This window comes from Callithrix jacchus, chromosome 3, assembly GCF_049354715.1.
Source record: "Callithrix jacchus isolate 240 chromosome 3, calJac240_pri, whole genome shotgun sequence".
Taxonomy (NCBI): domain Eukaryota; kingdom Metazoa; phylum Chordata; class Mammalia; order Primates; family Cebidae; genus Callithrix; species Callithrix jacchus.
In genome coordinates this window covers 151,213,732-151,239,856 of record NC_133504.1, presented here as the reverse complement: position 1 = coordinate 151,239,856, position 26,125 = coordinate 151,213,732, and the positions used below count along the sequence as shown (strand labels likewise).

The window sequence follows — 26,125 nt, the reverse complement described above, 5'->3', positions numbered from 1 at the left end:
TTGGATTTGCTTCAAAATGGCAGTTGGGAGAGGCATAAATGAACTGGTCTTAAGGGCATATTATTGAAGCAAGTGGATCAGTACTGTCTACCTTTGTTCATGCTTAAAATTTTTCATCACAGAAGACAGAAAATGAGAAATATTATTGAAATATATAGCTTTAGAAAATGAGCATATCTTAGGGTGACACTGATGTTAATAATAAATAGATTTCCCCCTCCAATCTAAAATATTGACACTATCAATTCAGAGAAGTAGATTTTTAATAAAAAATGAGGTTATATGCTAACTGATGGTTCTTGGCAATGATGACAAAAAATCAGGCCAACTTACAGTAGGTAGCTACTGGTTGGGAAATAGTTATATCTCTATAAGCTAATACACCTAAGCAAGTAGAGCTATAACCATCATCTAATCTTTAATGTTAACAGAATATGTGGAAAAATTTAATACATTATAGGCTTGCCTTCAAACTCAGCTAAATGTAAATATGCAATCTATATATATCTAAGAGGTAATTATTTGTTTAACTTGGCATTTATTGTGATTACTGGTTCAATTAGGGCAGTAAAATACAAAACTCTTGGGTTTTATACATGGAATTCAATGAACTTCACATGAAACTGAAGCTGCCGAGCAGCCATATTGGAATGCCCTTTCATATTTTGGATTTACAGAGTCAGCTACACTATTTACTCCTGAAGACCAGCAGCATGAAGTTGCAATCAGGTGGTTGGAGCATAGGATTCAACTGGGATCACACTTACGATCTTGGTTTCATTGGCAGTGTGAAACCAATTTTGGACAAATGCACAAAGTTGTGCAAAGTTGTATGCCCTCATGCTAATTTTCCTTAAATTTGTTAAATTTTACCTGCTTGATCTGCTCTTGCCTAACACCACAAGAAATTTACTGAAAGAAATTCTAGGTTGAAAATATCAAATGAAAAAGAAATATCAAGATAAAATGACTGAAGTTGCAAGGATATCTTGTGATTTAAAAGCAGATGTTCTTTAAATTTCTTTAAAGTCCATAGGATGTAATGTAACCAGTTCAGTACTGTTTTATAACCTGGCTGACATGGGTTTCAACTCTCAGGTCCACTGGTTATATAATTTGGGGCAAATTGCTTATTAGCTTTTTTGCCTAAATTTCACAAGCTTTAAAATGAACATATCAAATATGTCATGAGGATTAAGTGAGGGCACCAGAACTAACACTCACTATGGGCTTACTATGTGCAGACACTAACCAAAGCACTATACAAACACGACTCATCTAATCTTCAAAACCTCCCGATTATGCAACTACTATTATTATCTGCATTCTTCCAGATTTGGACACGCAGGCAGAGAGTTGAGTCACTTGTTCAACAGCACCAGTAGAATGAAAATCTGAACTTGGGTGCTCAGTATCCAAACCCTACATCTTTGATGACTCCACATAACTTTGGACACAATAGCAGCTCAGGAAACCTATGTTCTTTCATTTTTGGAGGCCTACGGGTAATTAATCATTTTATAGATGGAGAATCCAAGTATATATTTAAAATAAAACTTGAGGCTGGGAGTGGTGATTGACACCTGTAATCCCAGCACTTTGGGAGTGAGGTGGGCAGATCACCTGAGTTCGGGAGTTTAAGACTAGCTGGGCCAACATAGTAAAATCCCATCTCTACTAAAAATATAAAAATGAGCCAAGTGTGGTGGTGGTGCACATCTGTAGTCTCAGCTACTTGGGAGGCTGAGGCAGGAGAATCACTTTCACCCAGGAGGTGGAGGTTGCAGTGAGCTGAGATCATGCCACTTGTCTGGGTGACAGAGCGAGACCCCATCTCAAACAAACAAACAACTCACTTTATTGTAATGGTAGTAAAAGCCTTCCCTAGTGTTAGTTTTTAAAATCATTACTATCTAAGCTTATATGTAACTGTAAGTGGAAATGTCAAGCAATTTATGGCAAAGCTGACATTTCTTGAGTTACCTACTTTAGAATATCAAATTTTCCGAAAGAGTATTTTACAGAAAGTACTTACTAAACTAGATAAAATAACATCCTCTTTTTTCCAATACCAATAAAAGTTACAAAACAACCTCTACTGAAAGTAGAATATTCTGAATCACCTGAGTGAACAAATACTAATTTTTAATATTTCCTTCCAATGTTAAGAAAAATATGGAGAAGGCAATTTCTTGTTAGGAATAACTGAGTTATTTTAGAGGATATGTATATCACTTCTACACTAGTGAATAGTATTTAAAATTAATAGAATTATGTTAATGTTACAGAAAAGCAGATACAGTAAAAATTTTAAATTATTTCTCAAAGGATGAAATACGAGGGAATCTATACAATATTAAACTTGAATTATCCACTAATAGTAAGATGCTTTGGCACATTTAAAAATACTAAAAATTAATTGAGTGTAGGTGTGAAAATGTATGACACTCCAAGCAATGGGTGTGTGGTGACTCATCAGTTGTCACAAGAACCAAATAGCTGCCTGTCATTAACCCTAGGTGTTGTGAGAGTTACTGAAAAGTTTTACCAAATCTTAACTTCATTGAAATAAATTCCCTGCTGAAAAATATTTAAATGATGTTATTGGAATTCAGAGTATATTGAACTTTGAGAGAGTGATAGGATCCCATGAGTTTTTAACAGTTTATTGCATATTTGTCAAAAATAACAGTGACTTTTCATTTGTACTGAACTCTACATTTAAAAACTCTATGTGTAATAAATTTAAAGGAAAAGTATTGAATGATTATATTATGAAAGAAATGGAAAATAACTATTTTACTGCCCTAATTGAACCAGTAATCACAATAAATGCCAAGTTAAACAAATAATTACCTCTTAGATATATATAGATTGCATATTTACATTTAGCTGAGTTTGAAGGCAAGCCTATAATGTATTAAATTTTTCCACATATTCTGTTAACATTAAAGATAATCAGATGATGGTTATAGCTCTACTTGCTTAGGTATATTAATATAAATAGCTTATAGAGATACAACTATTTCCCAACCAGTAGCTACCTACTGTAAGTTGGCCTGGTTTTTTCTCATCATTGCCAAGAACCATCAGCTAGCATACAACCTCATCGTCAAATACATGAGAAATACAAAAATAAAAATGTAATCACCTATAAATTCTCAATGTTTTCTAAAGTTACCAACATTAAAGGAACTTATTTCCTGAAATTTCATTTGCCCACCAACTCACAATGAATTACAGAAATATCAAAATACATTTGGACTATCCAAGATGAAAATATAAATTCACAAATGGGAGAAATTTTAAGGTAAAAGCAACAAAAAAATCAAATAGTAGTGAAATTAAACCCATACATTGTCTTTAACAATGCCAAAATTAAAGATATTCAAGTTAACTCTAGCCCTTGGTAGCATTTTTCTCACATTTGGTCCAGACTTAAGAAATGTTCACTCTATAGCCTGCTTACAGATTTATTAGAAAAGAAAATTTCAACTGCTTGGATATGTTTCAGTAGTGTCTTTTGGTCTCTGTGTACCGTACATAAGTAGTGGCAGAAGGTGGCAGTACTGAGCTAGAAAAAAAACCTCAGAAGGCTTCAGAAGCTGTAAGCAGAAACCTAAGGTGTAGTCCAAAGCTTACACTTTTACATTGATCATTAGACTTTATTATAGATAAATAATGTAAAACTCTGGCAAACCTAACCTATAAACTACATGTTTCTAAAATGACTAAAGTTTCTCAATCGAAAGCCAGAAATATTCAACAGATTTCATGAAATACCTACTTTACAGCTTTGTTATCCTAACTGCTAAGCAACATACATAGATTTTAAAGATAGTGAAATGTGTCTAACAAAATAATAAAATGCAAACCTTTTAAAGGGATCAATGAGGCAGAAAGGTCCATAGAGCTTACCATTCATCAGGAGAGCAGCCATAATCCTCAGGTTCAGGGACATGGCTTCAGAAAGCAAGAACAGGGGCAGAAAGAGAGGAAAAATAATCACAGAAAGGCTGGAATCATAAAATCACGAAGAAGAAAAGCATGAAAAGATAGATCACTGAAAAGTTAACAAAATGAACTTTTAGTTGAATCTGAAAGAATGGCAGTTAGTACAGTAAATGAAACATAAATGACTCATGGTAGCTAAGCAGGTTTACAAAGTTATCCTGTAACTGTATAGCCAACTTGCCTCTTCACAACACTTACTAATTTTACGCACAAAATTCATAATTCAGTAGGAATTATTTGAACTTAGCATTTAAATACATGCTAAAGCCAATGGAAAATTAATCGTGTGTTATATAATCAGAATAAAATGTTTTAAGGTAACAAACATGCTAATATCTTGGAACATACTATCACACTAATAAAATTTATCAAATACATTTTAGAAGTAACTTTGGCTACCATGAGATGATGGTTACATCAACAGGTACATTAAAGTAAAAATTAACTATATTTCTATAATTAAATGGAACCTTAGTTTAAGAGATTGATAATCAAAAATTTTTCTTAAACTGTAATCCACTAATTAAAACATTCTTTATCTCAAACAGAAAACATAATTATCAATACTGTCTTTAATTGCATCCATTAGCTCATCTGAACACTAGCAGAGTCTGAGAGATGTATTTCATTTCAATCAGCCAGTCATGTATTCAGCTGGAAGGGGCCCATAATACACGACAGACCAGATTTTCTTATTTTCCATTTCTTTCGTAATATAATCATTTGACACTTTCCTTTAAATTTATTAGACATAGAGTTTTAAAATGTAGAGTTCAGTACAAATGGAAAGTCACTGTTATTTTTGACAAATATACAATAAACTTTGTTAAAAACTCATGGGATCCTATCACTCCCTCAAAGTTTAACCTTTCATTAAGCCGGCCAAGGCAGGGACTCCACTCTTCCACTTCCAAAGGCACCTCTTCCACTTCCAAAACATTAAATTGCTTCCAGTGCAGTATCCACTATATCACTCCAATCACAATGGAGGTGGCCTCTTTTAACTTTAACTATTCTCTCTCCTACCAAAGGGCTTTTATGCATGCTTAAGAAGGGCTAACCAAGCCCTTTGTGGGCTGGACTCCCAGAAAAGGAGTTGGCATGCTTCAAAGCTCTGTGGTAATTGGCTGCAACTCCATGTTTAAAGCAATCACTTCTGATCAACCTCAAGGCTTGGACCCTAGCCCATGGACTGTGCCAGGGAAGGGCCTGATAGTACCCAAGCAACACTGTGCATGGCCCTGCCAAGCTGCAATAGCACCTGATCTCAGGGGAGCACCAGGACAGGGGATAGAGTTTCCCAAGTTACACAGCTTAAAAGCTCCAGTGCTCAAGTGTCAGAGACCCTCTCCCCAACTGTGGTGCAATCCTGAAAGAATGCTGAGCACTACCTACAGCCCACACACCTGCCACCGATCCTATATACAAGTTTCCCTGTGATTGCTGCTCCAGAAGCTCTGGTGTCTACATGCTATCTGGCTTTTTGCCTTTGTATGTGCCAGTGCTGTAGTATCTACCTGGTAAGTTCTTCACTTAATCAAATTCATTCTTAGATCTCAACTCCAGAATCACTTTCTTAGGGCTTTCCCTGCTTTCCCTGGTTAGAGCAAATCACGCATCATAGACTCAAATAGACCTCTATTCTGTGTTAGGACTTTATATTTGCCTGTACGATTACTTAATTAGCATCCACTAACTGCCAATTAGACGATTTACTTTTGGCAGGAGAAAATCATGTGAACTTTTGCCTATTTTACCTCCGTCATCTCTCCAAGTGCCACACATATTAACACTTGAGATATGCAAATAAATGAATGGGGTTGACTAGCATTTATCACAAGTCATGGTGAGCAGTAAGATAAACGTGATTGTAATCTAGATCTTGGGGGTTAGTATTAGGATAATCGTGAAATTTCTCATGGTGAATCTCTTCTCAGGGTAGTAGATTATCCTCGCAGCAAATAAACAGTGAAATCAAATATTGTCAAGTAAAGCTATTCCCATACTAAATTCATATGTAAACATTGCTTTATAAAACTTTTTCATTTAAAGGGAAAATGCAAATGATGTTTTTAATACTAATTAAGTGCCTTGTCCACATTAAAAAAAGCATTATTTAGTTTGCTTAACAGAATTTCTTTTTAGAGAGTGTACCTTGTTAAGCCTCATCCAACTTAATGTATAAGTAAAGTCTAAATTTTTGACGAAGACAGCCCTTAGGACTGTATCCCAGAATCTTCACTCTACTGAGATTTGTAGCCACTCAACAGAGAAACTGTTTACCTATTCTGGGCATTCAAGTAACTGTTATTAAACTGACTTATTCCCTATAGGAAGCAATTAGCTGAAATACTTTCATAACTAATGTTTACAGTAAAATGTCTAGTTTGTCATAAGCCAAATTTACAAATGATATCACAATTCACTTACATTTAACTGTGATTGTCCCATAAAAAGATCTAATGAAATAATCTAATAATTTTAAGCACACAGTGCATTCCTAACTAAAAGTTGATCTCTACGAGATAATCATCATTGGCAACTATGTACAAATCTTTTTTATTTTGTTGCCCATCATGAATCCAATTTGGGGCAAAGGTTCAGGGAAATGAAAGAAAATTTATTACAATTAAATTCTGACACACTGTTTTAAGTGTTATTATTTTCTTACAAACCTATGGAATACACAAAACTAGCTAAGAATTATACTATCAGGAAACTTCAAGTCTTATATTTTTAACTGATAAAACACAACAGAACTCACTTGAACCCTAATCTGGAGTGAAACTGAGCTACCTGATGTTTTGGCAACATTGAGGCAAAAATCAGCTCTGCACTTGTAAACCTGAAGGCTTTTGTCAGGATATGAAATTTTGTATTACTTTCTGGTTTTGCCACCTCTCTGCAAGGATAAACGCCTTGCTTTCTCCCACTGGGGTTGGAAGAAGTGCTCATACATAATAGTTCCCATATTAAACAACTGTTAAATACTGCTCTGGGGAAAATGGGATAGCAAAACCATGTCATTTCCCTCTGGCTAGATTCCCATAATCCAAGAGTGCCCAGAGGAAATCCACACAGAAAAGTGCTCCACAGTAATTACTCTCTCTCACCCCTTCATATCTAATCATGGAGACTGGCAGTAATTAAGTAAGTGTTATGTTCTCTATTTTAAACATTTGGTCAAGTCAGAAGTCATGGTTTCTCTAAAATCTTCAGACATCAACAACTCTCTAAGATGCTAACAATCCAATAATCCACCAGGATATTCTGGGGAGGGGATGCTGATAAAAACTAAGGTTAAGGATGCCTCAAAGCACATATACAAACAATATATGATCACTAATAGCAGTTTAACTCTCTTTACTCTATGTGGCTTCTGGTATTCTTGAAAATGTAATACCATAACCAAAGAGGAAACAGATTTTGGCTTATACAGTTAAAATTTGCAAACAAACAAAATTTTGTTTTTATTTCTAAACATTATGTTAGATTTTATATCTGGAAAAGTACCTTAGAAATGGTTTAGTCTCACTATCCACATCTTAAGAGTAGGGAATATCTAAAATTAAATTTTCTAGGATTACATGGTAAATTCTGGATATAGCCAAAACTCATAGCTTATGACTGTATCTCAGTATTAAGAAATATTATTTCCTCAAGAGAAAATTCACTTCACGGGCAATTTAATCTCAATGACAATACTGAGCTCAGACCGGCTCTATCCTGTAGCTGTTGTTAATGATGACATCACCAACAAACACAGAATAGTACTGCTCTTTAGAACTACTGCCTAGGAGTGTTTAAGGACCTCTTCCAAGAATAAGAAAAAAACTGATAAAATGCAGAAGAAAAAAGAGGCTAGGTCTGATTTTAGCTTTCTGTTCTGATAATTTCACAATCAATAATTGTTGATTTGATAACCTGCTTATTGAATTAAAAATCAAAAAGTAAAAAACAATGCCAATTATTAAACAGGTCACTGTGGAAATACTAGTAATGAATGAATACAGAATTTGTGTAAAAAAAAAAAAATCACCATAAATCTGACAACATGATAAACTCCAGAATTGCAATAGGCTTTCCTTTTCTCCTCTGGGATGATTTTGGGTAGAATATGTAAGTACAAGATGTCAGGAAGTATGGCTGCAATTCTCCTGCACCAGTAGCAATTTGTTGGGTGGAGTGGTGCAGCCAGGTGAGCCTCTTTCATCTAAGGAAATTAGGACATCTCCAGATAAAGAAAAAAGATGAAAAACAGCATCCAGTCCAGGAAACAGTAAGTATGCTTCTTAAATGAACGGCCTGTCTTTACAGTGTGAAAAAGCCACTGAATCAACTGTCTTTTTAACCTCACTTATACACAGAGTTTATACATTTATACATAGAGTTTAAAATCATTTTTAGTCATGCTCTCATAACCCAAAGAACAAGGATATCTAGGAATAACCACACACTTTTGGGATTTTTCATGAAATGAGTACTTTCTATAATTTTGACTAAGGCATTTTCAAAATGTTACACTGTTCGTCATTGGCTTACTGCTCAGAGTGAGTGGGGAAGAGTGGGTGCGAGCCAGAAAACCTAGAAGTGTCCACGCTTGTATGAGTAGGAGGTTGATGTTTACTAGTCTCACTTGTAGGCAGATAAAGATAATTGGCAAGTTTGATAATAGGCCAATGTCAACCAACCAGGAGAGTGTTTCATCTTTTGGTGTCTTTTCTAGTAATTGCAGAAATTAATTTTCTCACATTACACTATAAAATATTTCAAAGAGGAGGCTATGGAACAGGTTGTAAGCATACCTGGAAGTAAGAAATAAATTAAATGAGTGCTCAGCAAACATATTTTAAAGAGGATTTACAGCCTGATAAAGGTTTCTGATGATATTAATTATCCTCTAGATTCAAGATTTTCATATCTCTATCTCCTTTCCGTCATCAGAATTTTAGATTACTCTATGACTGCAAAAAGGAGAGATGGTAGAAGAAAAAAAAAAGTATCAAAAGGGGTGACTGTCACTATTTTAACTGCCCAAGGCCTGATTAGCTGTCCTTACCAGATCCAAACTATACTCTAATTTATAGCAGTGTAAAGGGAAATACATTTGTTCCTTATTACTAGAGCCAGAGAGAGACTTTCAGCAACATTGAACACTGAAAATACCATTGGGCAGAGCACCCATCTCATTTCATCCCAAATGAAAACAATGCGAAACTACAAACACGAAATATACGTGCCCTAAAACAGCTGTTTTTAAGATTTAAAAAAATCCTCATTCCCTCCCCTAATAAGAACTCTCAAATATACCAAAACCGTTAGTACTAATTAAAAGTGTATTTCATATCCTAACTAAAGAAAAAAACTCACCCATAAGCAACTCCCGCTATGGTGCACTTCTTAAACTGCATTACATTGCATGTCAGAGTGCCAGTTTTGTCAGAAAATATGTATTTAACCTAAAAAAGTTAAAAATTTCTCATTAATATTTCAGAAGTCTTTATGCCAGTCTTTTATAGGGAAAAAAACGCTTATGTTTTTTATTAACATGGCAGGGGCATAATGAATCCTACTAAGGGACTACTTTCTGCATACTCATCAAGGAATATATTCAGTTTTTAAAAAAGTATTTTACAAATGATTCTTTTCACATATGAATACTAAGACTATCACCATACTAGAAAACTAAATTATATAGACATATGCCTTAGTATGGTCTGAATTTCCACTAGAAAGTGCTACTACACTACTTAACATAAATATAGAGCACTAAAACATCTATCGGCATTTCTCAACGCAACAAGCAATTGTACAATTTGTAATAGCTTGTGCAATTAACCTCATGCAATATCTGAATTAGTAAGAAGTAAGAATAACTCTGGACTAGATTCTACTTGTAAAGTATAAGTTGGAATATAGCAATGATACAAAAAAAGAAAAATCTTTTTTTAGCTAGAATATGTAAACGGATTACAAATATACACTTAAGTAAATATAGTATGAATTATAAATCCAACATTCCTATTGATTGGCCTCACATAGCTTCATTGTTGTTAAACTTTTCCTCCCTTCCTGGTTGAAAGATAGGAACAATTCTAAAACTATGTTTATAACTCAAAAACAGCCAATATGTTGCATACTAGTTAGACTATTATACTGAGGAACATCTCTAAGTTCGTGGAGTACTCTACCTTGAGAGCAAAATCTGCTTTAAACAGTGTTTTCAAAAATTGATTTACTAAAATGAAAGTTCATCTTGCACTAACAAATGTATTATCCAAATAGCAGAAAATTAAAAGCTGTCCATTCATCTGAAGTTATCATATACAGCAGATATCACACCAAATCTGACTTTTAAATTCAACACATACATATCAATAAATCAAGTTTACCTGGCCAAGTTCCTCATTCAGATTAGATGTTCGAGCCATAGCAGCAGTGTCTGTGGGTTCATAGTGCATATCAAGATCCTTTTTTTAAAAAAAGTAAGTAAATCATTGAATACAACTGGTAATAAGGAATTGGGTGAAATTTTAAAAGAAAACAATTAGTATCTTCATACTTCAGTAAGTCACTGATGTACTATACGTAAGCACTAATTTCTTGTCATCCCTATACCATTTAATTCTATGTTTCTGAGAAGTATTCAATATAGACTATTATATTCCACAGTAAGCACAGAACAGTGTGGTAGTGAGAGCCTGTCTATGAATCATGCAATCTAGGTTTACTATCATTCCATTATTTTCTATATAAATGACCTATTATAAGGATTAAAGTGCTTCCTACTGTGTCTGACATAAGGCAAGTATTTAGTAATGTGAGCTAGAACTCAGCAACTAAACAATGCTCAAATAATTAGGTTTTTAAACCCCTGGAAAAAGTACCCAAGAGGTTCTATCTGGTTGTACTTTCTGGGCCAAGTTTCTTGCATGGCATATTTGTTTTCTTGAAAGAAAAACAAAATGCACTTCAAAAAACAAAAATATAATTAAGACTTTTATTCTCCTGGGATATCAAAGCATCCTAAGGACGAAATTATTGTGTAGGGTGAACACAAACAACAGTAATTCATATTTACCCAATTTATGAAGTATGCCTGGGTAAATTTCACAACTTCTAATGTAACCAACAAGCTGATAGGAATGAGGTTGTTGAAAAGGATGATGAAGGTCAAGAAATTCAGTCCAAAATTATTAGCGCCACCATCTATTGGGAAAGGCAGAGAGAATGTCATTTATGGTTTTATATTTTATTTGTATTGACTCCAAATTAGCATAGTGCAAGTTTTCCACATTATGTAGCTTATTTGATAATTTGGGAGGAACATCTTGCTGATGATCTATCCTAATTCTCAAGTATATCCTTCAAGACAGAATTGCATTATTTGTGTTCAATATGTTGTTAATCCAGGTAAGAGCTATATAAAAGTAGTAAGACAGTGAAAGGACTGTCAAATATTGCAAATCCTGTTCTAAACACAAAGTTTAGAGATATTAGCAAGACCACTGAGGGTTTATAACTATAAAATCTCAATCGGGTAGAATCACTTTTATATAAATTCTTAAAAGTATTTCCAACTTAAAGTATGCTTTGAAAGCAAACAACTAAGACAGCAACAGCAAAAACAATCCAAACTATGAGTACTATTCAGTTCTAGGTACATTATCCTCCTAGGTACATTATACTCTTCTTCCTCAATAGTGAAAATAAAACAGCTATACCAGATACAATTGTAAAGTATACAAAGAAACAGACTGAAGGCAGTAGTAACAGTTCTGATATTGAAATAATAAATCAGTAACTATAAAAACAACTTGGAATTGCTGCAAAGATAGATCAATGTAATAAAAAACTTTAAAAATACCAGTTTTTGCTATATTATTTTACTAGAAATTGTTTTTACACTTTCAGAAGTTAAGTCTTTATTGGCTAAGTACTTATGCAATGAAAATGTAAACTCATTTCACAGAGATATCCAGGGTGGTACATTACTACCACAATAATAAAAGGATAAATTCTCTAAAGGTAAACTATTTACTAGCACTTTCTCTGAGATAAGATAATCATTTAATACAGAACTCACTACATTACTGAGTTCAAATGAAGGCACTTCATTTTAAACATTTTTAAACCATATAAATGAATTTAAACCAATTTAAAATATAAACGAAATATATTTTACTTAAAATAAGTAATTTTATTTAAAATAAATAATTTATATTTAGAAAATATATTTAAATATATATTGTATTTAAAAATATATAAAATATATATTTAAATATATATATGCTTTATGATATCCACACATGGTCAATCTAATTTTTTTTACCATATAGTTAACCACCTGTGTTAAAAATATTTTTAAGGAAAAGTTTTCACTGATGTATATCATAAATGGCTACACACAGTGAATGTTTTATACCACTAGAGGGTGTTCATTATGTTTTTAAGGATTCTGACATTTTAGGATTCCAAAATTTTACTTACACTTGCTAGAAATCTCATTGGAAAAAAAAAATTAAATGTCCAGCTATCTTGGCAACAAGGTCTTCTTTTTAGAAACAACAGAAAATTCCACAAAGTAAATCAAGATCAATTGTGAAACAAATATATGTTTTAATTTGAAAAAGTGCAGTAAACACTTTATTGCTTACAGTTGAGATTGAGATACCAGTCTTTTCCAGAATGCCTTCGATTCCAAATGGCTGAGCCCACAGAACAGACAAGAGACATGGCAATTAAGATACAAAATAAAATCAAAATTTGTACATTTGTAATCCGTTCCACATTTGAAAGTTTAAGTGGTGGACTTGTTGAATTCTGTAAAAAGAAACGAGATGAGTAATAAAAAATGTACACCAATAATTTGGTCATGTATACTTAGTATTCTGTTGAGGATGACAAAGTCACAGCTCGGTAGGTGTGACTAGATGTAGGTGGATACTTGAAAATTATGCCAAATCCATGACAAATGTAATAAGGTGCCAATGGTTAACCACCTCTTTTTTTTTTTTCAAGGCCATTATACCACCCAAGGCTTTTTCTAGGAAGTAAACTATAAGAAAGAGGAGGAGAAGGAAATTACATTCCTTTTGCAAAAACAGCTTTTGCATTGTGGCAGTTGAGATGAATATTGCATTCTTTGGCTATCTAAGCAAACAGGATAGTTTGGAAACATTTAGTTAGCGTTTCAGCTCACGAAGAGTGGCAGACAAGGCAGCCCATGTACCCACAACCAGGCACCTGGAAATTTCAACACATGAAGGCAATATCTAAAGGATCTCTAGTTTTCAAATTTCTGGTGGCATTTAGCAATTGTTTTACTCAATGCAGCAGCAATTTAAGTAGTGCTGGCTATAAAGGACAACAGAGTCAAGTTTCTCTAGGTGTATTTGATGATTCAAATGGTTATTTAGACCTGTGCTAACCAAAACAATTCACAGGACAGAAAATTAAATGTCATAATCAATGTAAAATGAAGATTTATAGAATTTATAAAATGGCTAGGGGTGGAATCACTACCAACAATCTCATTTGCTTTTTGATACCTTCATGCTTGTACAAGGTACAAAGGTATTAGCTCTTAGAGCAGACTTTCATTTAGTTTCTTAAAACTGTTTTCCATACCCATCTAACTACTGAATGTGATGGTATTATAACATAGAATTAAAAGCTGATGAATTAAAGAATTAAAGCTGATGGCAAAAATAGGCTTACATAAAATGCTATGAAAAATGGCCATTTGATTCAAATTTTAAAAAAATTGTATAAAAAGATAAAAATAAAATTTAAAATTTGATTATTTAATTAAAACAAAATTACAAGACAAATATTTTAATGCAGATCACTTATCATGACATAGACAACTTGTAATAATCACTATAATAGTAAATGCTGCCAATAAACCCATACACAAAGTTCTTGAGAGTACACGCATAATCTTTGGTGAACCTTCCAGTGTTCCTGTCTGCAGTGAGCCATTCTTATAGGGAGGTAATTTCAAGGTCCCACTCAGAGGAACACCAGATTCTGGACATACAGGGTTGGATCAGGAATCTGTGACAGGTGGTCTCCTATGTTTGGGACTACTGCCCTGAGACCTATAAATCATACACTCACAAAAGCCTTAGATTCAAAAGGTTTCATAGATAAAAATCCCACCTGCATCAGCTTGGTGTCATGTCCAGTGTAGACAACTATTCCATGAACCCACTGTGTATTTCTCAACTGAGCTCCTCGAAGAAGAATCTGATCTGCTCCCAGTGGAACAGTGCTAGGACAGATTACGTTGACATTAGAAACAGTATTTTCTAAAATGCTTAAGAACTCTAGTCACCATATAGTTAAGTGCCCATTAGGAAAATAACCCTTCTCACATTTACATTATTTTTAGAAAGCAAGTAATTTCCCTCCAATATAAATGATTTTCTTAAACAGGAACAACAGAAGTATTTAAGCTGCTTCTCCTTAACACCAAACCAGGCATATTCTGTAACTTCACTATCTGCTATGGACTGCACTGTTCAGCTCCACTATTCACATGTTGAAGTTCTTACCCCCACAACGTTGGGGGTATTTGGAGATGACACCTTTGGGAGGTAATGTGATTTAGAAGAGGTTGTGAGGACTGGGTCCTCATGAAGGGATTAATGCCTTTATAAAAAGACACTCGAGGAGTTTGCTCTTGTCCTTGTGAGGACACAGCAAGAAGGGGCCTTTTGCTGGCCAGGAAGAGAACCCTCACCAAAAACCCAATTATGCAGGTACTCTGATCTTAGATGTCTAGCCTTCAGAAATGTGAGAAAAATAAATTTCCATCACGAAAACCACCTGGTCTATGGCATTTTGTTATGGCAGCCTGAGCAAACTAATACATTAACCAACAGAGTAGGTAATGTTTTGGGATTCAGAGGCTAATTTACACATCTATTTATAACTTTTCCTGAATTAATAAGTCCATTTAGGTTCTAAAAGTGTTAGAAAGTGGTGGGGCTATGGAATTTGTCTGCCCCACCTCAGCGCCCCCTACCCCACACACACACATTCTCTCTCTCACTCTGGCCCCCTCCCTCCACCTCCTTAAACTAAAAATAGCTTTGTGTGTAATAAAGGTCCAAAAAATTCATAAGATAAATACACAGATCTCACCCCATACTTGTGTCGCTCTCCTTGGCCCCCTACAGACAAGTCCCTTTACTTAAAATCTCTGGAACATTCATTTTATAGTATTTGAAGATCGGTTCCCCAAGAATTGTGAATAAATATCCAATGAATAGTAAGCATTTTGGAGCTATTCATTCCCAATCATTTAAACCACAATTTTCATGAATAAGGTTTAAGTTGGTATTTTTGTGGAATTTTCACAAGGCTACCCACTACGGAAGGTTACTGGGTGATAAAATTCACACAGAGTGTAATACACAAATTTTAATGGCTCAAGGATTATATCCAATTCTTCATTTTTAATTAGAGATAAAAGGTCAAATATAAAGAAAAATATATTTTAAAACACTGGAAAAAGAAGAAACAAGTCCACAAGAAAAATCTACAGAGAACACAGAAATTCTTTGTAAATGGAGGCAAAGCGAGGCTGAGGTCTTCATTTCTAGTGAGCTGCTCTGGGCCAGTAGGCTGTAAGGCCAGTAGCAGTTTGGGCCTTGGACATTGTTTCAGGAACTACACAAATTCTACCTATACAGGTAAAAATCAATCCAGATGGGTAGGAACAACAGCACCTGAATGAATCCTTAGGAAATACTGTATTCCAATTTAAAGAAAGAAAAAAGCAACTGTAACTCTCATTCTTTATGTATGGTAACTCTCATTCTTTATGTACAATAGCATGCCTTTCGGACCTATCTGTAAGGAAATCCTTCCGGTGTATATCTCAAGATTAGGGGTGCATTTCAGAGTTGAAAGGGACCTTGGGCCTCAAGTGGGTTTCCAATGAGTTCTTGGGAAGTTGAACTATGCTCTGGGACACACATGTGACAACTGTTCCTTACCCAGCCAATGGGGTATAGTATGGCAATTGTCATCTCAGTACTGGTGGTGTGGATTAACTGGAATTAGATACAAACACTTCAAAAGCAAAACATACTACTTTTCAACTACAAGGACTCAAGAAGAATTAGTTTTCATCACAGCTGGTGTTTCAAGTCTTTTGGCATTAGACCATGACCCTCATCCTTAAAGGAAACAAAGTATACTCATTCCAAAGGGTCTCCAAGAGCTCTGGGTTATCGCTGTAAATCCCAAATGTGCTACAGATACAAAGGTCTTGAAAAATCTGTATCTCCCTTTCATATGAAGTACAGGATACTATATAAATTCTCTTTGTACCCTGAATCTTGGCACCATCATACAAAGTTTCTCCTTTAGAGCATAGATTTGCTCAGCATCAATTTGACAGAAAACTGTTAAGACATGGAAGCTGGCCAGTTAGGAATGTCAGACTATAGAAACAATACCGGTTTAAATGGCCAAATCTATCATTAGTCTTTAACCATATGTTCGTGGAAAGATGACTCTGCAATTTTAGAAGATATAATTACTTCAAGGATTATGGGAAAGCTTTGGAAGATCTGAATAAGAATGGCAGTTCAGGGTATACTTCAAGTGTCCTTTAGAATTCAAACACTCTAATAATGCAATTACAAAATAGTGAAAACACCAAAAACATTCTCTTACGCTGGCAAGTTGAACTAGTATATTTAGCCAACATTGAGTTGGCCACTACAAATGCCTGGGAGATGAGGTATACCATAAAGTAGATGAAGCAGGGAAAGTAGGGAGTGGAGTAGAAAAGAGGGAAGAAGAGAGGCAGGAAATACTTCACCTTCGCTGCCAGTTTCTGTGTCATTTCTTTGCTCTCTTTGCAACAAAGCTCATTGAAAAAGAAATCTACACTTGCTATTTTCAACTCCTCTTCTTCCATTTTCTCAAACTCACTCTCATCAGGCATGTGTTCTAATCAATTTCAATGATCTCCATTTGTTAAATGTAAATGTTAGCGGTCAGTCTCATTGTACTTGACAATCAGCAATGTCAGACCCAGTTTTGGTCCCTTGTCTTGGTACAGTTTCTTTCACTCTCTCTTGGTTACCATCTTATAAACGTGGTCTCCATCCCTTTCACTAGTGCCCTTGCTTTTCCCAACAACACTGGCTGGTCTTAGGAGAGTTCTTGGGTCTCTTCAATTTTCCTCTTTTCTACTCCACTCCCTACTTTCCCTGCTTCATCTACTTTATGGTATACCTCATCTCCCAGGCATTTGTAGTGGCCAACTCAAAGTCTATACCCTTTCATTCTCAGTGATTTCTTCCATCCCCATGGCTTTAAATATCTATGCCACCTACTCCCAAATATAACTCATGAACCCAGACTTCTATCCCAAACTTGAGATATATGTTTAACAGCCTCCTGCACATCTCTGTTTCAACCAGACAAACTTAAAAAGTCCAAAACTGAACTGCTAATCTTTCTTCCTCAAAATCCTCCAATGGATTCCCATTTCACTCAAAGTAACACCCTCACAATGGCCTATGAAGTCCATAGGATCTGGCTCTCTATTTTCTCTAGGCTCTTCTTCTATTACTCTCTTTGTTGATCATAGCACTCCAACCACACTGCCCTAACATTCCACAATTATTCCAGGCTCTTTTCCACTTGAAGATCATGTAATGATAGAACTAATAATTTACACTGACTACACCTTCCATCTGGAATCATCTCCCTCCAGATATTCAAAAGGCTAACTTCCTTACCTCCCACACATCATTGCTCAAATGTTACATTTTCAATGAGGCTACATGCAACCACCCTAACCAAAAATTGTTCCCTTCCAAAGACTCCGAATCTCCCTTATCCTGTGCTATTTTTCCCCAAAGTATTTATCACTTTCTAACATAGTATAAAATTTTCTTATTTATCATTTTATTGTTTGTATGTTTGCCATTCCCTCACTGCAAGAATAAACTCACAAGGTGCTATGGTCTGAATGTGTCTCCCCAAAATTCACATGTTGAAACTGAATTCCCAAAGCAGTGGTATCAGAAGGTGGGGCCTTTGGGAATGGAATTCATGCCCTTATAAAAGAGGTCCGAGGGTCTCCACCATGTGGAGACATACTACGTACCATCTCTGAGAAATAGGCCCCCAGCAGACACTGAATCTGCTAGTGCCTTGATTTTGGACTTCCCAGCTTCCAGAACTGTGAGCAATAAATTTCTGTTATTTATAAATTACCCAGTCTAAGATATTTTGTTACAGCAGACTGAACAGACTAAGGTTTAAGGCCAGGAATATTAATCTGCTTTGTTCACTGTTGCCTCCTTAACACCTGTGACTGGCTTGGCTTATTAGGTGCTTAATATGTACTGGTTGAATGAATGAGGGAAGGAGTAGAAGAGAAGAAACAAGAGAGGGCAGAAGCAGGTGACAAAAAGAGATGACTGTAATTAATAACACAGGCTAGAAAGAGCATACGAAATTTCACAGAGAATGAGACAATAAATTATCCAGTACAACAGACCCCTTGAAGGTAGATTCTGAACTCCCCGAAGCATCTCAAGATCACAGTAAAGGACCCGAGCCATGCAGATTGGATAGTTAAGCCTATAACACGAGTATTTTGGCCAAAGAATAAGCCACAGGTAATTCTTACTCCCATTGTTTATCCACTAAACAATGTACTGGAGCTCAGAATATCTCTGAAAATATCCTCCTGCCACATTGGCAGGAACTCTGAGAAGTCATCAGCTATCCCACATGAATGGGTAAGATTCAACATCTGGCCAGGCGTGGTGGCTCACGCCTGTAATCCCAGCACTTTGGGAGGCCGAGGCCGGTGGATCACGAGGTCAACAGATCGAGACCATCCTGGTCACATGGTGAAACCCCGTCTCTACTAAAAATACAAAAAATTAGCTGGGCATGGTGGCGCGTGCCTGTAATCCAGCTACTCGGAAGGCTGAGGCAGGAGAATTGCCTGAACCCAGGAGGCGGAGGTTGCGGTGAGCGGAGATCGCGCCATTGTACTCCAGCCTGGGTAACAAGAGCGAAACTCCGTCTCAAAAAAAAAATACAAAAAATTTAGCTGGGCATGGTGGCGTGTGCCTGTAGTCCCAGCTACTTGGGAGGCTGAGGCAGGAGAATTGCTTGAACCCAGGAAGTGGAGATGCCGAGATGGGTAACAAGAGCGAAACTCCATCTCAAAATAAAAAAAAAAAGATTCAACATCTTCACAGAAGGATTCGAGGTAGAATATAAAAATGGTTTAAAAAGGGTTTTGAGTACTCAAACTTAGCACACAAGTAAATACTATGTATCTAGACCCGGAAGACACAGCAATACACTATGACACAGTGGATTCTGTGTTTTTATGAAGACTGATTTTACATACCCATGCCCATCAAGCCTTATGTTTCCAACAAAATCGTAGAGATGTCTGTTTGGACTTTCACAGTCAATTCTGCCAGAAATCCTCATCAAACTATCAATGTCTTTGATATCTGATGTTGCTGGTAAGCCCTGTTTAGAATTTTTAAATAAGCAAAAGAGTATATTAAATAAGTTGTATCTGAGCAAAGAGGAGGAATTTTAAATTCATCCAAGTCTTAAGAGCTAAGGGATCCCATTATATTTATAAGCATTTCCCCTCTACTCTGTTAAATCATAATTAAGAGATTCCTTCCTCCCTGACTTGAGCACAGGTTTTTAGCACAAGAATAGGGCACCTTTGTGAGAGTTCTTAAATATATTTAAGAGCCTATAAGCTAGTCTGCAAAGATAATTTACAGTAAGTCCCCCAAAGAACCATTTGCTTCTGCAAATAAAAGTAATATTTAGCCCTATACAGTCTAAGTCTGTCTTTAGAATCTAAAAAAAGATGAAAAATAGATGGAATCTGTATTCAGAGAACATAGCTTTCTCTTTTTTCATTCCAATGAGAAGGGAAACTCTAAAACAGTTCTTCCCCATGGCCAACCAGAAGCAGCTGTCACTGAGCAGGCCCCCCTCACATCATGGCAGCCTAGGTCAAGGTCCTCTGTGATCATCTAGTTCCAACACATCTTAACCCTCCCAAATGTCATTTCCATCATTCACCTAGAAATCAAGGGCATAGATTTTTAAAGTCCATTTTAAAACTTTAAAAATAAAAACTTTACCATTGTTTTTGCCCAAGACAATATGAAATATAAATATAGAAATGTAAACTATTCCCCAAGATGAATGAGTTTTATAATGGGAATAGAAAGTATGGCTTTTTAAAAAACTTTTAAGTTCAGGGGTGTACACACAGCTTATGTAGGTAAACTCGCGTTATGGGGGCTTGTACAGCTTTTTTTTTTTTTAAACATAGCAAAGCCAAATTATAATTTGAAACAAGTGAATAGGAAAAAGTAAGTTAAAACATATCAAAGCACTTAGAACTACTATTTATCTGAGTGTTAGCTATTATATAAAATAATTTAAAATATTACAAATAGTATCTACGAGATAGACCATATTTAACCAGACAAATACATCCAAGTCTTCAATAATACTTAACAACACCAATTTACAAAACATCTTCATTGTGGTTCTATGGAAACATACTTACAATAGGACAGATTACTTCAAGACAATAACACAAAGAAAGAAGCTCTTAATTCCATGTAAGAAAACAGCAGTGATTATATATACTTGTATTAGATCTTACCTGTCTAATTTTCAAGTTTGTTTCACCATCTAAGTTGGATGTTTCAATGTAGCACATGGCTTGGGGCTCGCTATAGTTTAGAGTTGAGAAGCACAAACATTTAGTGGGGGAAGAAAAGCATAATAACAACTTATTTAAATGCTCAGACTCACTGAAGCCTTTCGTTCTAGACAAAGTAATAGTCACCTAGCTTCTTGATGATTTTCATTCTAACAGCAAGATGCTGTGAGGCAGAACCCATGCATGACAACTCATGGATCAGTTTTTCAGCCAGAAAGACCCAAAAGCAATTTCCTGACAACAATCAGTAATGGTCTTCAAGATAATGCAAATGAATAGATTTGCACATTATATTCAAATTGTTCATACACATAGACACAACACAGACTGTATCTGAAATGTAAAGCAGTTTTGTGTCCAGATTTATCTTTAGCTTAAAAACACCACATGAGATTTCATGCTTATGGCACACATGTAAATCGGTTAAGAAAGTGGTTGATGAGAAAATTCCAGATTGCTAATTCTACAGACTTGCGTTTATTTCCCTTTTAGCTATGATGAGTAGGATCATATAAACCATAATATTTAAATTTCAAGGTTACTTTAAAAAATTAATATGAACAAATTTTATAATGAAAGTGGATATATAACTTTCTCTCTCTATGTTTTCTGCTCCTGCTCTCCTATTAAAGTTGTTTGAGAAATTCTCATAGAAGTAAAAATGAAAACTAAAATCAGTCAGCTTGGTCATATTTGCTCTGTGACCTAAACCTAGAAGATACACTTCATGGGTTCCCACCAGAGTGTCCTAGTAAAATCTGGTGAGCAGGAGCTGGCATAAGGGGTCCATCTTCTCTAGTTTCATCACACCACACAGCCCGGACTATTTTATCCTTCCCTTTCACATGCTGATTTGACTTGCCCAGCAACTACAGACGTGTGAATTTGTAGCCCAACTATATAATCTCATCCTCAATTCTAAAGAAAAGCATTCTAAAGTTAATCTCATTAACACTTGGTTATATAATATACCTAATTTACTAATGTCATATAAGTAATTGTAAAGGTAATCTTTTGTAAGCAAGGAGGTGCACTCAAAGCTAGAAAGAAAGAAATGTACAAGTTATAAACACCTGGAATTTTCTAATCAACATCCAATTTGTACACGTGCAAAACAGACTATTCCAAGTTTCAGAAATGGGCATATAGCTTAATTCTGTAGCCCAAATATTTGTGAAAATTGTTTAAACACATAGACATTAATCGAAAATATTTTACTGGCTCATTATAAAGTAGTTCTGCAAGTTCTTCCATTTACTCTATGAGCTTTCTTTCATAAAAGCTGCTACTTTTTCCCCAAAATAAGTCCTTTAAAATGTATATTTTCACTCTATCACTTAATCAAAATTTTATTTTTTAAATCACTGTCACCATAGTAATTTGGCTCTGGAAATTGCTCCAAATTCAAAATTTACTTATGTATACATTTGAAACATAGTTTATGAATTTATAAAACAGATCGTCTGATAATATAGAAGCATGATGACAGAAAATACTAAATGACAATGTTGATTCCATATTCTGACAGTAAGAATAACATTCTAATTCTACTTTTTTTTTTATAAAGTAACTTTTCTATAAGAAGTTAGAAAGTTCAAATGGCTGACTTCTATTTTAATTGGGCTAATAAAATATGCACTGAAATTCAGAACATTCTCAATAATCACGTAAGACAGCAGTTACTGAAGCAATTCTTAACAGTGCTGTGAAAAGGCAGCAAGAAGTCTCAGATAAGGAATCATGCTAGATCATAAATATTTTAGCAAATTATGATGACATCTAAAACACAAACTTGTCAAGAGAGGCAAAGCAGGCTTTTAGATTAGTAAGTGAAAAATGAAACAAGATGCATATCACAATACAGACACTAGTAGACAGCTGAAATTGATCACAGTAACGTGCACTTTGTCACTAGATACAAGTGGGATAAAAATTGATCCCAAAGCATGCGGTACAAAATGTGCAACATCCAGCTTTGTGCAGGGGGTCCTCTATAAACCCTATGAGCCCAAATTATAGTCACAATCGCTGGAAGGATTTTACAGAACTTACAGAAAATTTAAAATACGAGAATAAGACGAATGTTTAAAATATAATCAATTTTCAATGACTGTTTCATGAAAAGCTTAACATTGGTCAAAATAATATCCCAGAGAGATAAATTAAGCCTTAGTACTTAAGCATGCTTTTAAATATGAATATATATTAATGGTGCATAGGAAATTAACATCTACCTTTATTGGCATGCCTCTTAGACTCTTGTTGATAACAACAGGAGTTCAATCTGCCCAACTGAAGGACAAGCATCATTCAACATAGTATTCAAAAATGCCTTTAAAACATCTGTAAAATGTCCATTTTCAAGCAGTATAAGAAGTTTTTGTTTTAAAGGAAGAGACACAGAACTCAACCATATTTGGGTGCAACTGTTCTCTGGTTTAGAGTGAGGACCCACATACACGCATCCTATATGACTCAGTGGTTCTAACCTTGAGGACAGACTGATGAGATCTGCTGGGAGATGTTCCCCATTGGTCACTTTCACTATCTCCCCTACTGCCACCTACGTGTCCCAGTATAAAATAATTAAAATGGCAAAAAAAAAATGAATAACAGAGAAAAAAACAAACAAATGGACAAAAGAGACAGAAAGTTTGAAATTATTATAGAAAATAATACATGTTAATAAAAACGTTTAGTGCCAATTTTTTCAAAACTTATTTTGATCAGGTCTGAAGGCATAATCTTAATATTTGAAGATTAGTAGCTTTTAAGTCCAGTTCACATTTTTCGTATAATTTTCAAAAGTTTACTCATAAGCTTATCAAATTAAAGCATATTTTATAGAGAACATTATATTCTAGATTTTCCTTTTCAAATTTCTAAACCTCATGTCATCTACTGTATGTATACTTGTACCAAAAAAGAAGAAAATAATTATGATAATTATTTTTTAGGGTTTTTATGGGGTTTTGAAAAACAAAGTATTCTAGTCCCCACCCCATACACTTAAAAAAACTACTAAAAATGTTCTGACTCCAAAGTATTTTCCAGGTTAATTGCATAAACATCTTATTAATTTTAACACAAAGAGGCATTAAAAAGCAGAGAGGGTATAAAATAGAGATGCCAGGAATATGAACTTGAATTAACAGCTTGAGTTGTTTTACTGTACTTGATACTTTCTCAACACACAAATGTATTAGTTATTTATTAAATGCTAAAATTTGTTTCATTTCAAAATGAAAGCCTATGAAACACAGTAACTTTCAACCATATTCATGCTTTAATTTCAAACTACTTCACAGAAGATACACTTTTAGTAATTAAAAATTGAAAAAATTGAAAATTAAAATATTATAAACAATTGTTTACTCTTACTGCTAAGTGGTTGCTCACTGGCAGGTGAAAATCATCATGTACTTCTTTTGACAGTGGACAGTGTGAAGATAGATTAGGAGTATTCCAACCCTGACTTAGTCATTACTAAAAGTCAAAATTTATCTTTCTGTTAAATGATTATAAAAACGACTACCTATTTTGTGAGGTTAATGTAGGTTCAAAGGAGCTAAGTAATGCTAAAACACTTTGACAAAAAAAAAAAGGAACCCTAAAAGGTGGTATTTATTTTGAATTCTATTCAATAACAAAAAGCAATGAATCAGATAATCTTTTAAAAATATAATTTTGGAGGAAGTTAATCACTGTGGAGACCATATTAAGTCACAGAAACTGTATTGATAAACTGATATTCATTGCCACCAGTAAGTATTTTTAATGTTTATAAAACACATTCTGTAAAAATGGTCTAAAGTTTAAGAAATACAAGTAGCTTGTTGGGGAGTTTCTAAAATTGGATAGAGACAGATGACAAATATTTTGAAAATTTCCAACTTAAAATTAAGTATAAATTCAGGGCTGTATAGTCTATTATCTTCACATTTTTGAGCATCAAAAATAAAAATTGTATTTAATGGCTCACCCTATATGGTTTTCTCTATAATAATATCTAAGAGTTTAATCAGAAAAACAATACTTTCTCAAACTGCTAGAAAGGGTTACTATGATTTTGAATTTTCTTATATGAACACAATCACATGCAATGAGAAGTGTAGATTCTAAGAAATGCATTGTTAGGCAGTTTTGTCACTGTGCGAGCATCATAGAGGGTACCTATTCATAGATGGTATAGTCTATGGGCCATATGGTATAGCAGATTGCTCCTAGGCTACAAACCTGTATAGCATGTTACTGTACTGAATAGTGTAAAGAAACAGTAACACAACAGTATTTGTGCAATCGGAATTTTTCTGCTCCATTATAATCTTATGGGACCACTTTTGTATATATGTTTTGTCACTGACCAAAATGTTGTTATGCAGCACTAGACCATAAAACATTCAGATGGACAACTGTCCAATACATTCAACACATTTTTACTTAGTAAAACTGAAGGCATGCCATTCTGTAAGGTACTCTTAAGGCTTATTGATTTAAACAAAAAGAATTGGGGAATATTAGAATTTGATGATTTAATCCATCTTAATATGAAAGATGTGAAATAAAGGCACGAGAGATTAAGTAGTTCGTTCAAAATCATCAACTCAGAATAAGAATCCTGGTTTTCACTGCCTAAGAGAGCAAGCTCTTCCTCAAACTAATTCTCATAAAGCCAAGAATGGACAGTTAGCCTGTTCATTCAGTTTTAGAGACTTATTCTAATAAAGCTATAAGCAAAGGAAACTAAGAACAAAAAGGGTGATTTAAAAACATCCGTATTAATTTGGAAATCTGAAAACAAAAACTTATAGGTACATGGCACAAAAAGCTATAGTTTTTTGTACATATAATCTGTAGTTTTTGTAAATATAATCTGTAGTTACTTTAATTGCTTGTAGACTTCTATAAATATCTAGATAACTTTTATTTGTTCAATTAAGTTTGACTAACTTGTCATGAATCCAATCACTTTAAATGACCTGATTAAATAGATTTTGAAAAAAGGACACTGTCCATATTCATATGTGGATTTACAAATAAAACTGTCCAAGGAAATGATGATAAACAACCTCTAAAATTATTAAAAACAATTTTTCTTAATTTAAAATAGGACTAGTTTATAGTTTTTAAACCTAAAACCATTTGAAAGTCACATTCTTTAAAGGGTAACAGTGCCATATGTTCTGAATACTAATTCACCACTAAAATATGAGTTAAATGAAAATGATCTAAATTAAGTAACTGAAAGAACTTAAAAGAAAGAGCAAAGTACTTTCTGTTGGAAGAGTATGGCATTTCAAAAGGCATGATGACAAAAAGAATCATTCATCCATTTTTTAGTACCAT

General features: G+C 34.5%; 1 protein-coding gene across 6 annotated transcripts in view; it reads right to left on the bottom strand.

The window, feature by feature from the left end:
- Positions 1-26,125, bottom strand: part of ATP8A1 (ATPase phospholipid transporting 8A1) — a 250,764-nt gene that overhangs the window by 158,806 nt on the left and 65,833 nt on the right. For 3 of the 6 annotated variants that reach the window (XM_078367269.1, XM_002745886.6, XM_054253398.2), the window contains 9 exons: positions 23,269-23,342; positions 20,720-20,789; positions 19,421-19,548; positions 14,179-14,290; positions 12,672-12,837; positions 11,096-11,223; positions 10,407-10,484; positions 9,385-9,473; positions 3,919-3,963 (listed from right to left, as the gene is read on the bottom strand). In XM_078367269.1, coding sequence (XP_078223395.1) covers positions 3,919-3,963; positions 9,385-9,473; positions 10,407-10,484; positions 11,096-11,223; positions 12,672-12,837; positions 14,179-14,290; positions 19,421-19,548; positions 20,720-20,776 — 803 coding nt within the window. In that variant the 5' untranslated portion in view covers positions 20,777-20,789; positions 23,269-23,342. The remainder of the gene's footprint in view (positions 1-3,918; positions 3,964-9,384; positions 9,474-10,406; positions 10,485-11,095; positions 11,224-12,671; positions 12,838-14,178; positions 14,291-19,420; positions 19,549-20,719; positions 20,790-23,268; positions 23,343-26,125) is intronic. The other 3 variants (XM_008993413.5, XM_017970589.4, XM_002745887.6) reach the window with 3 other exon arrangements.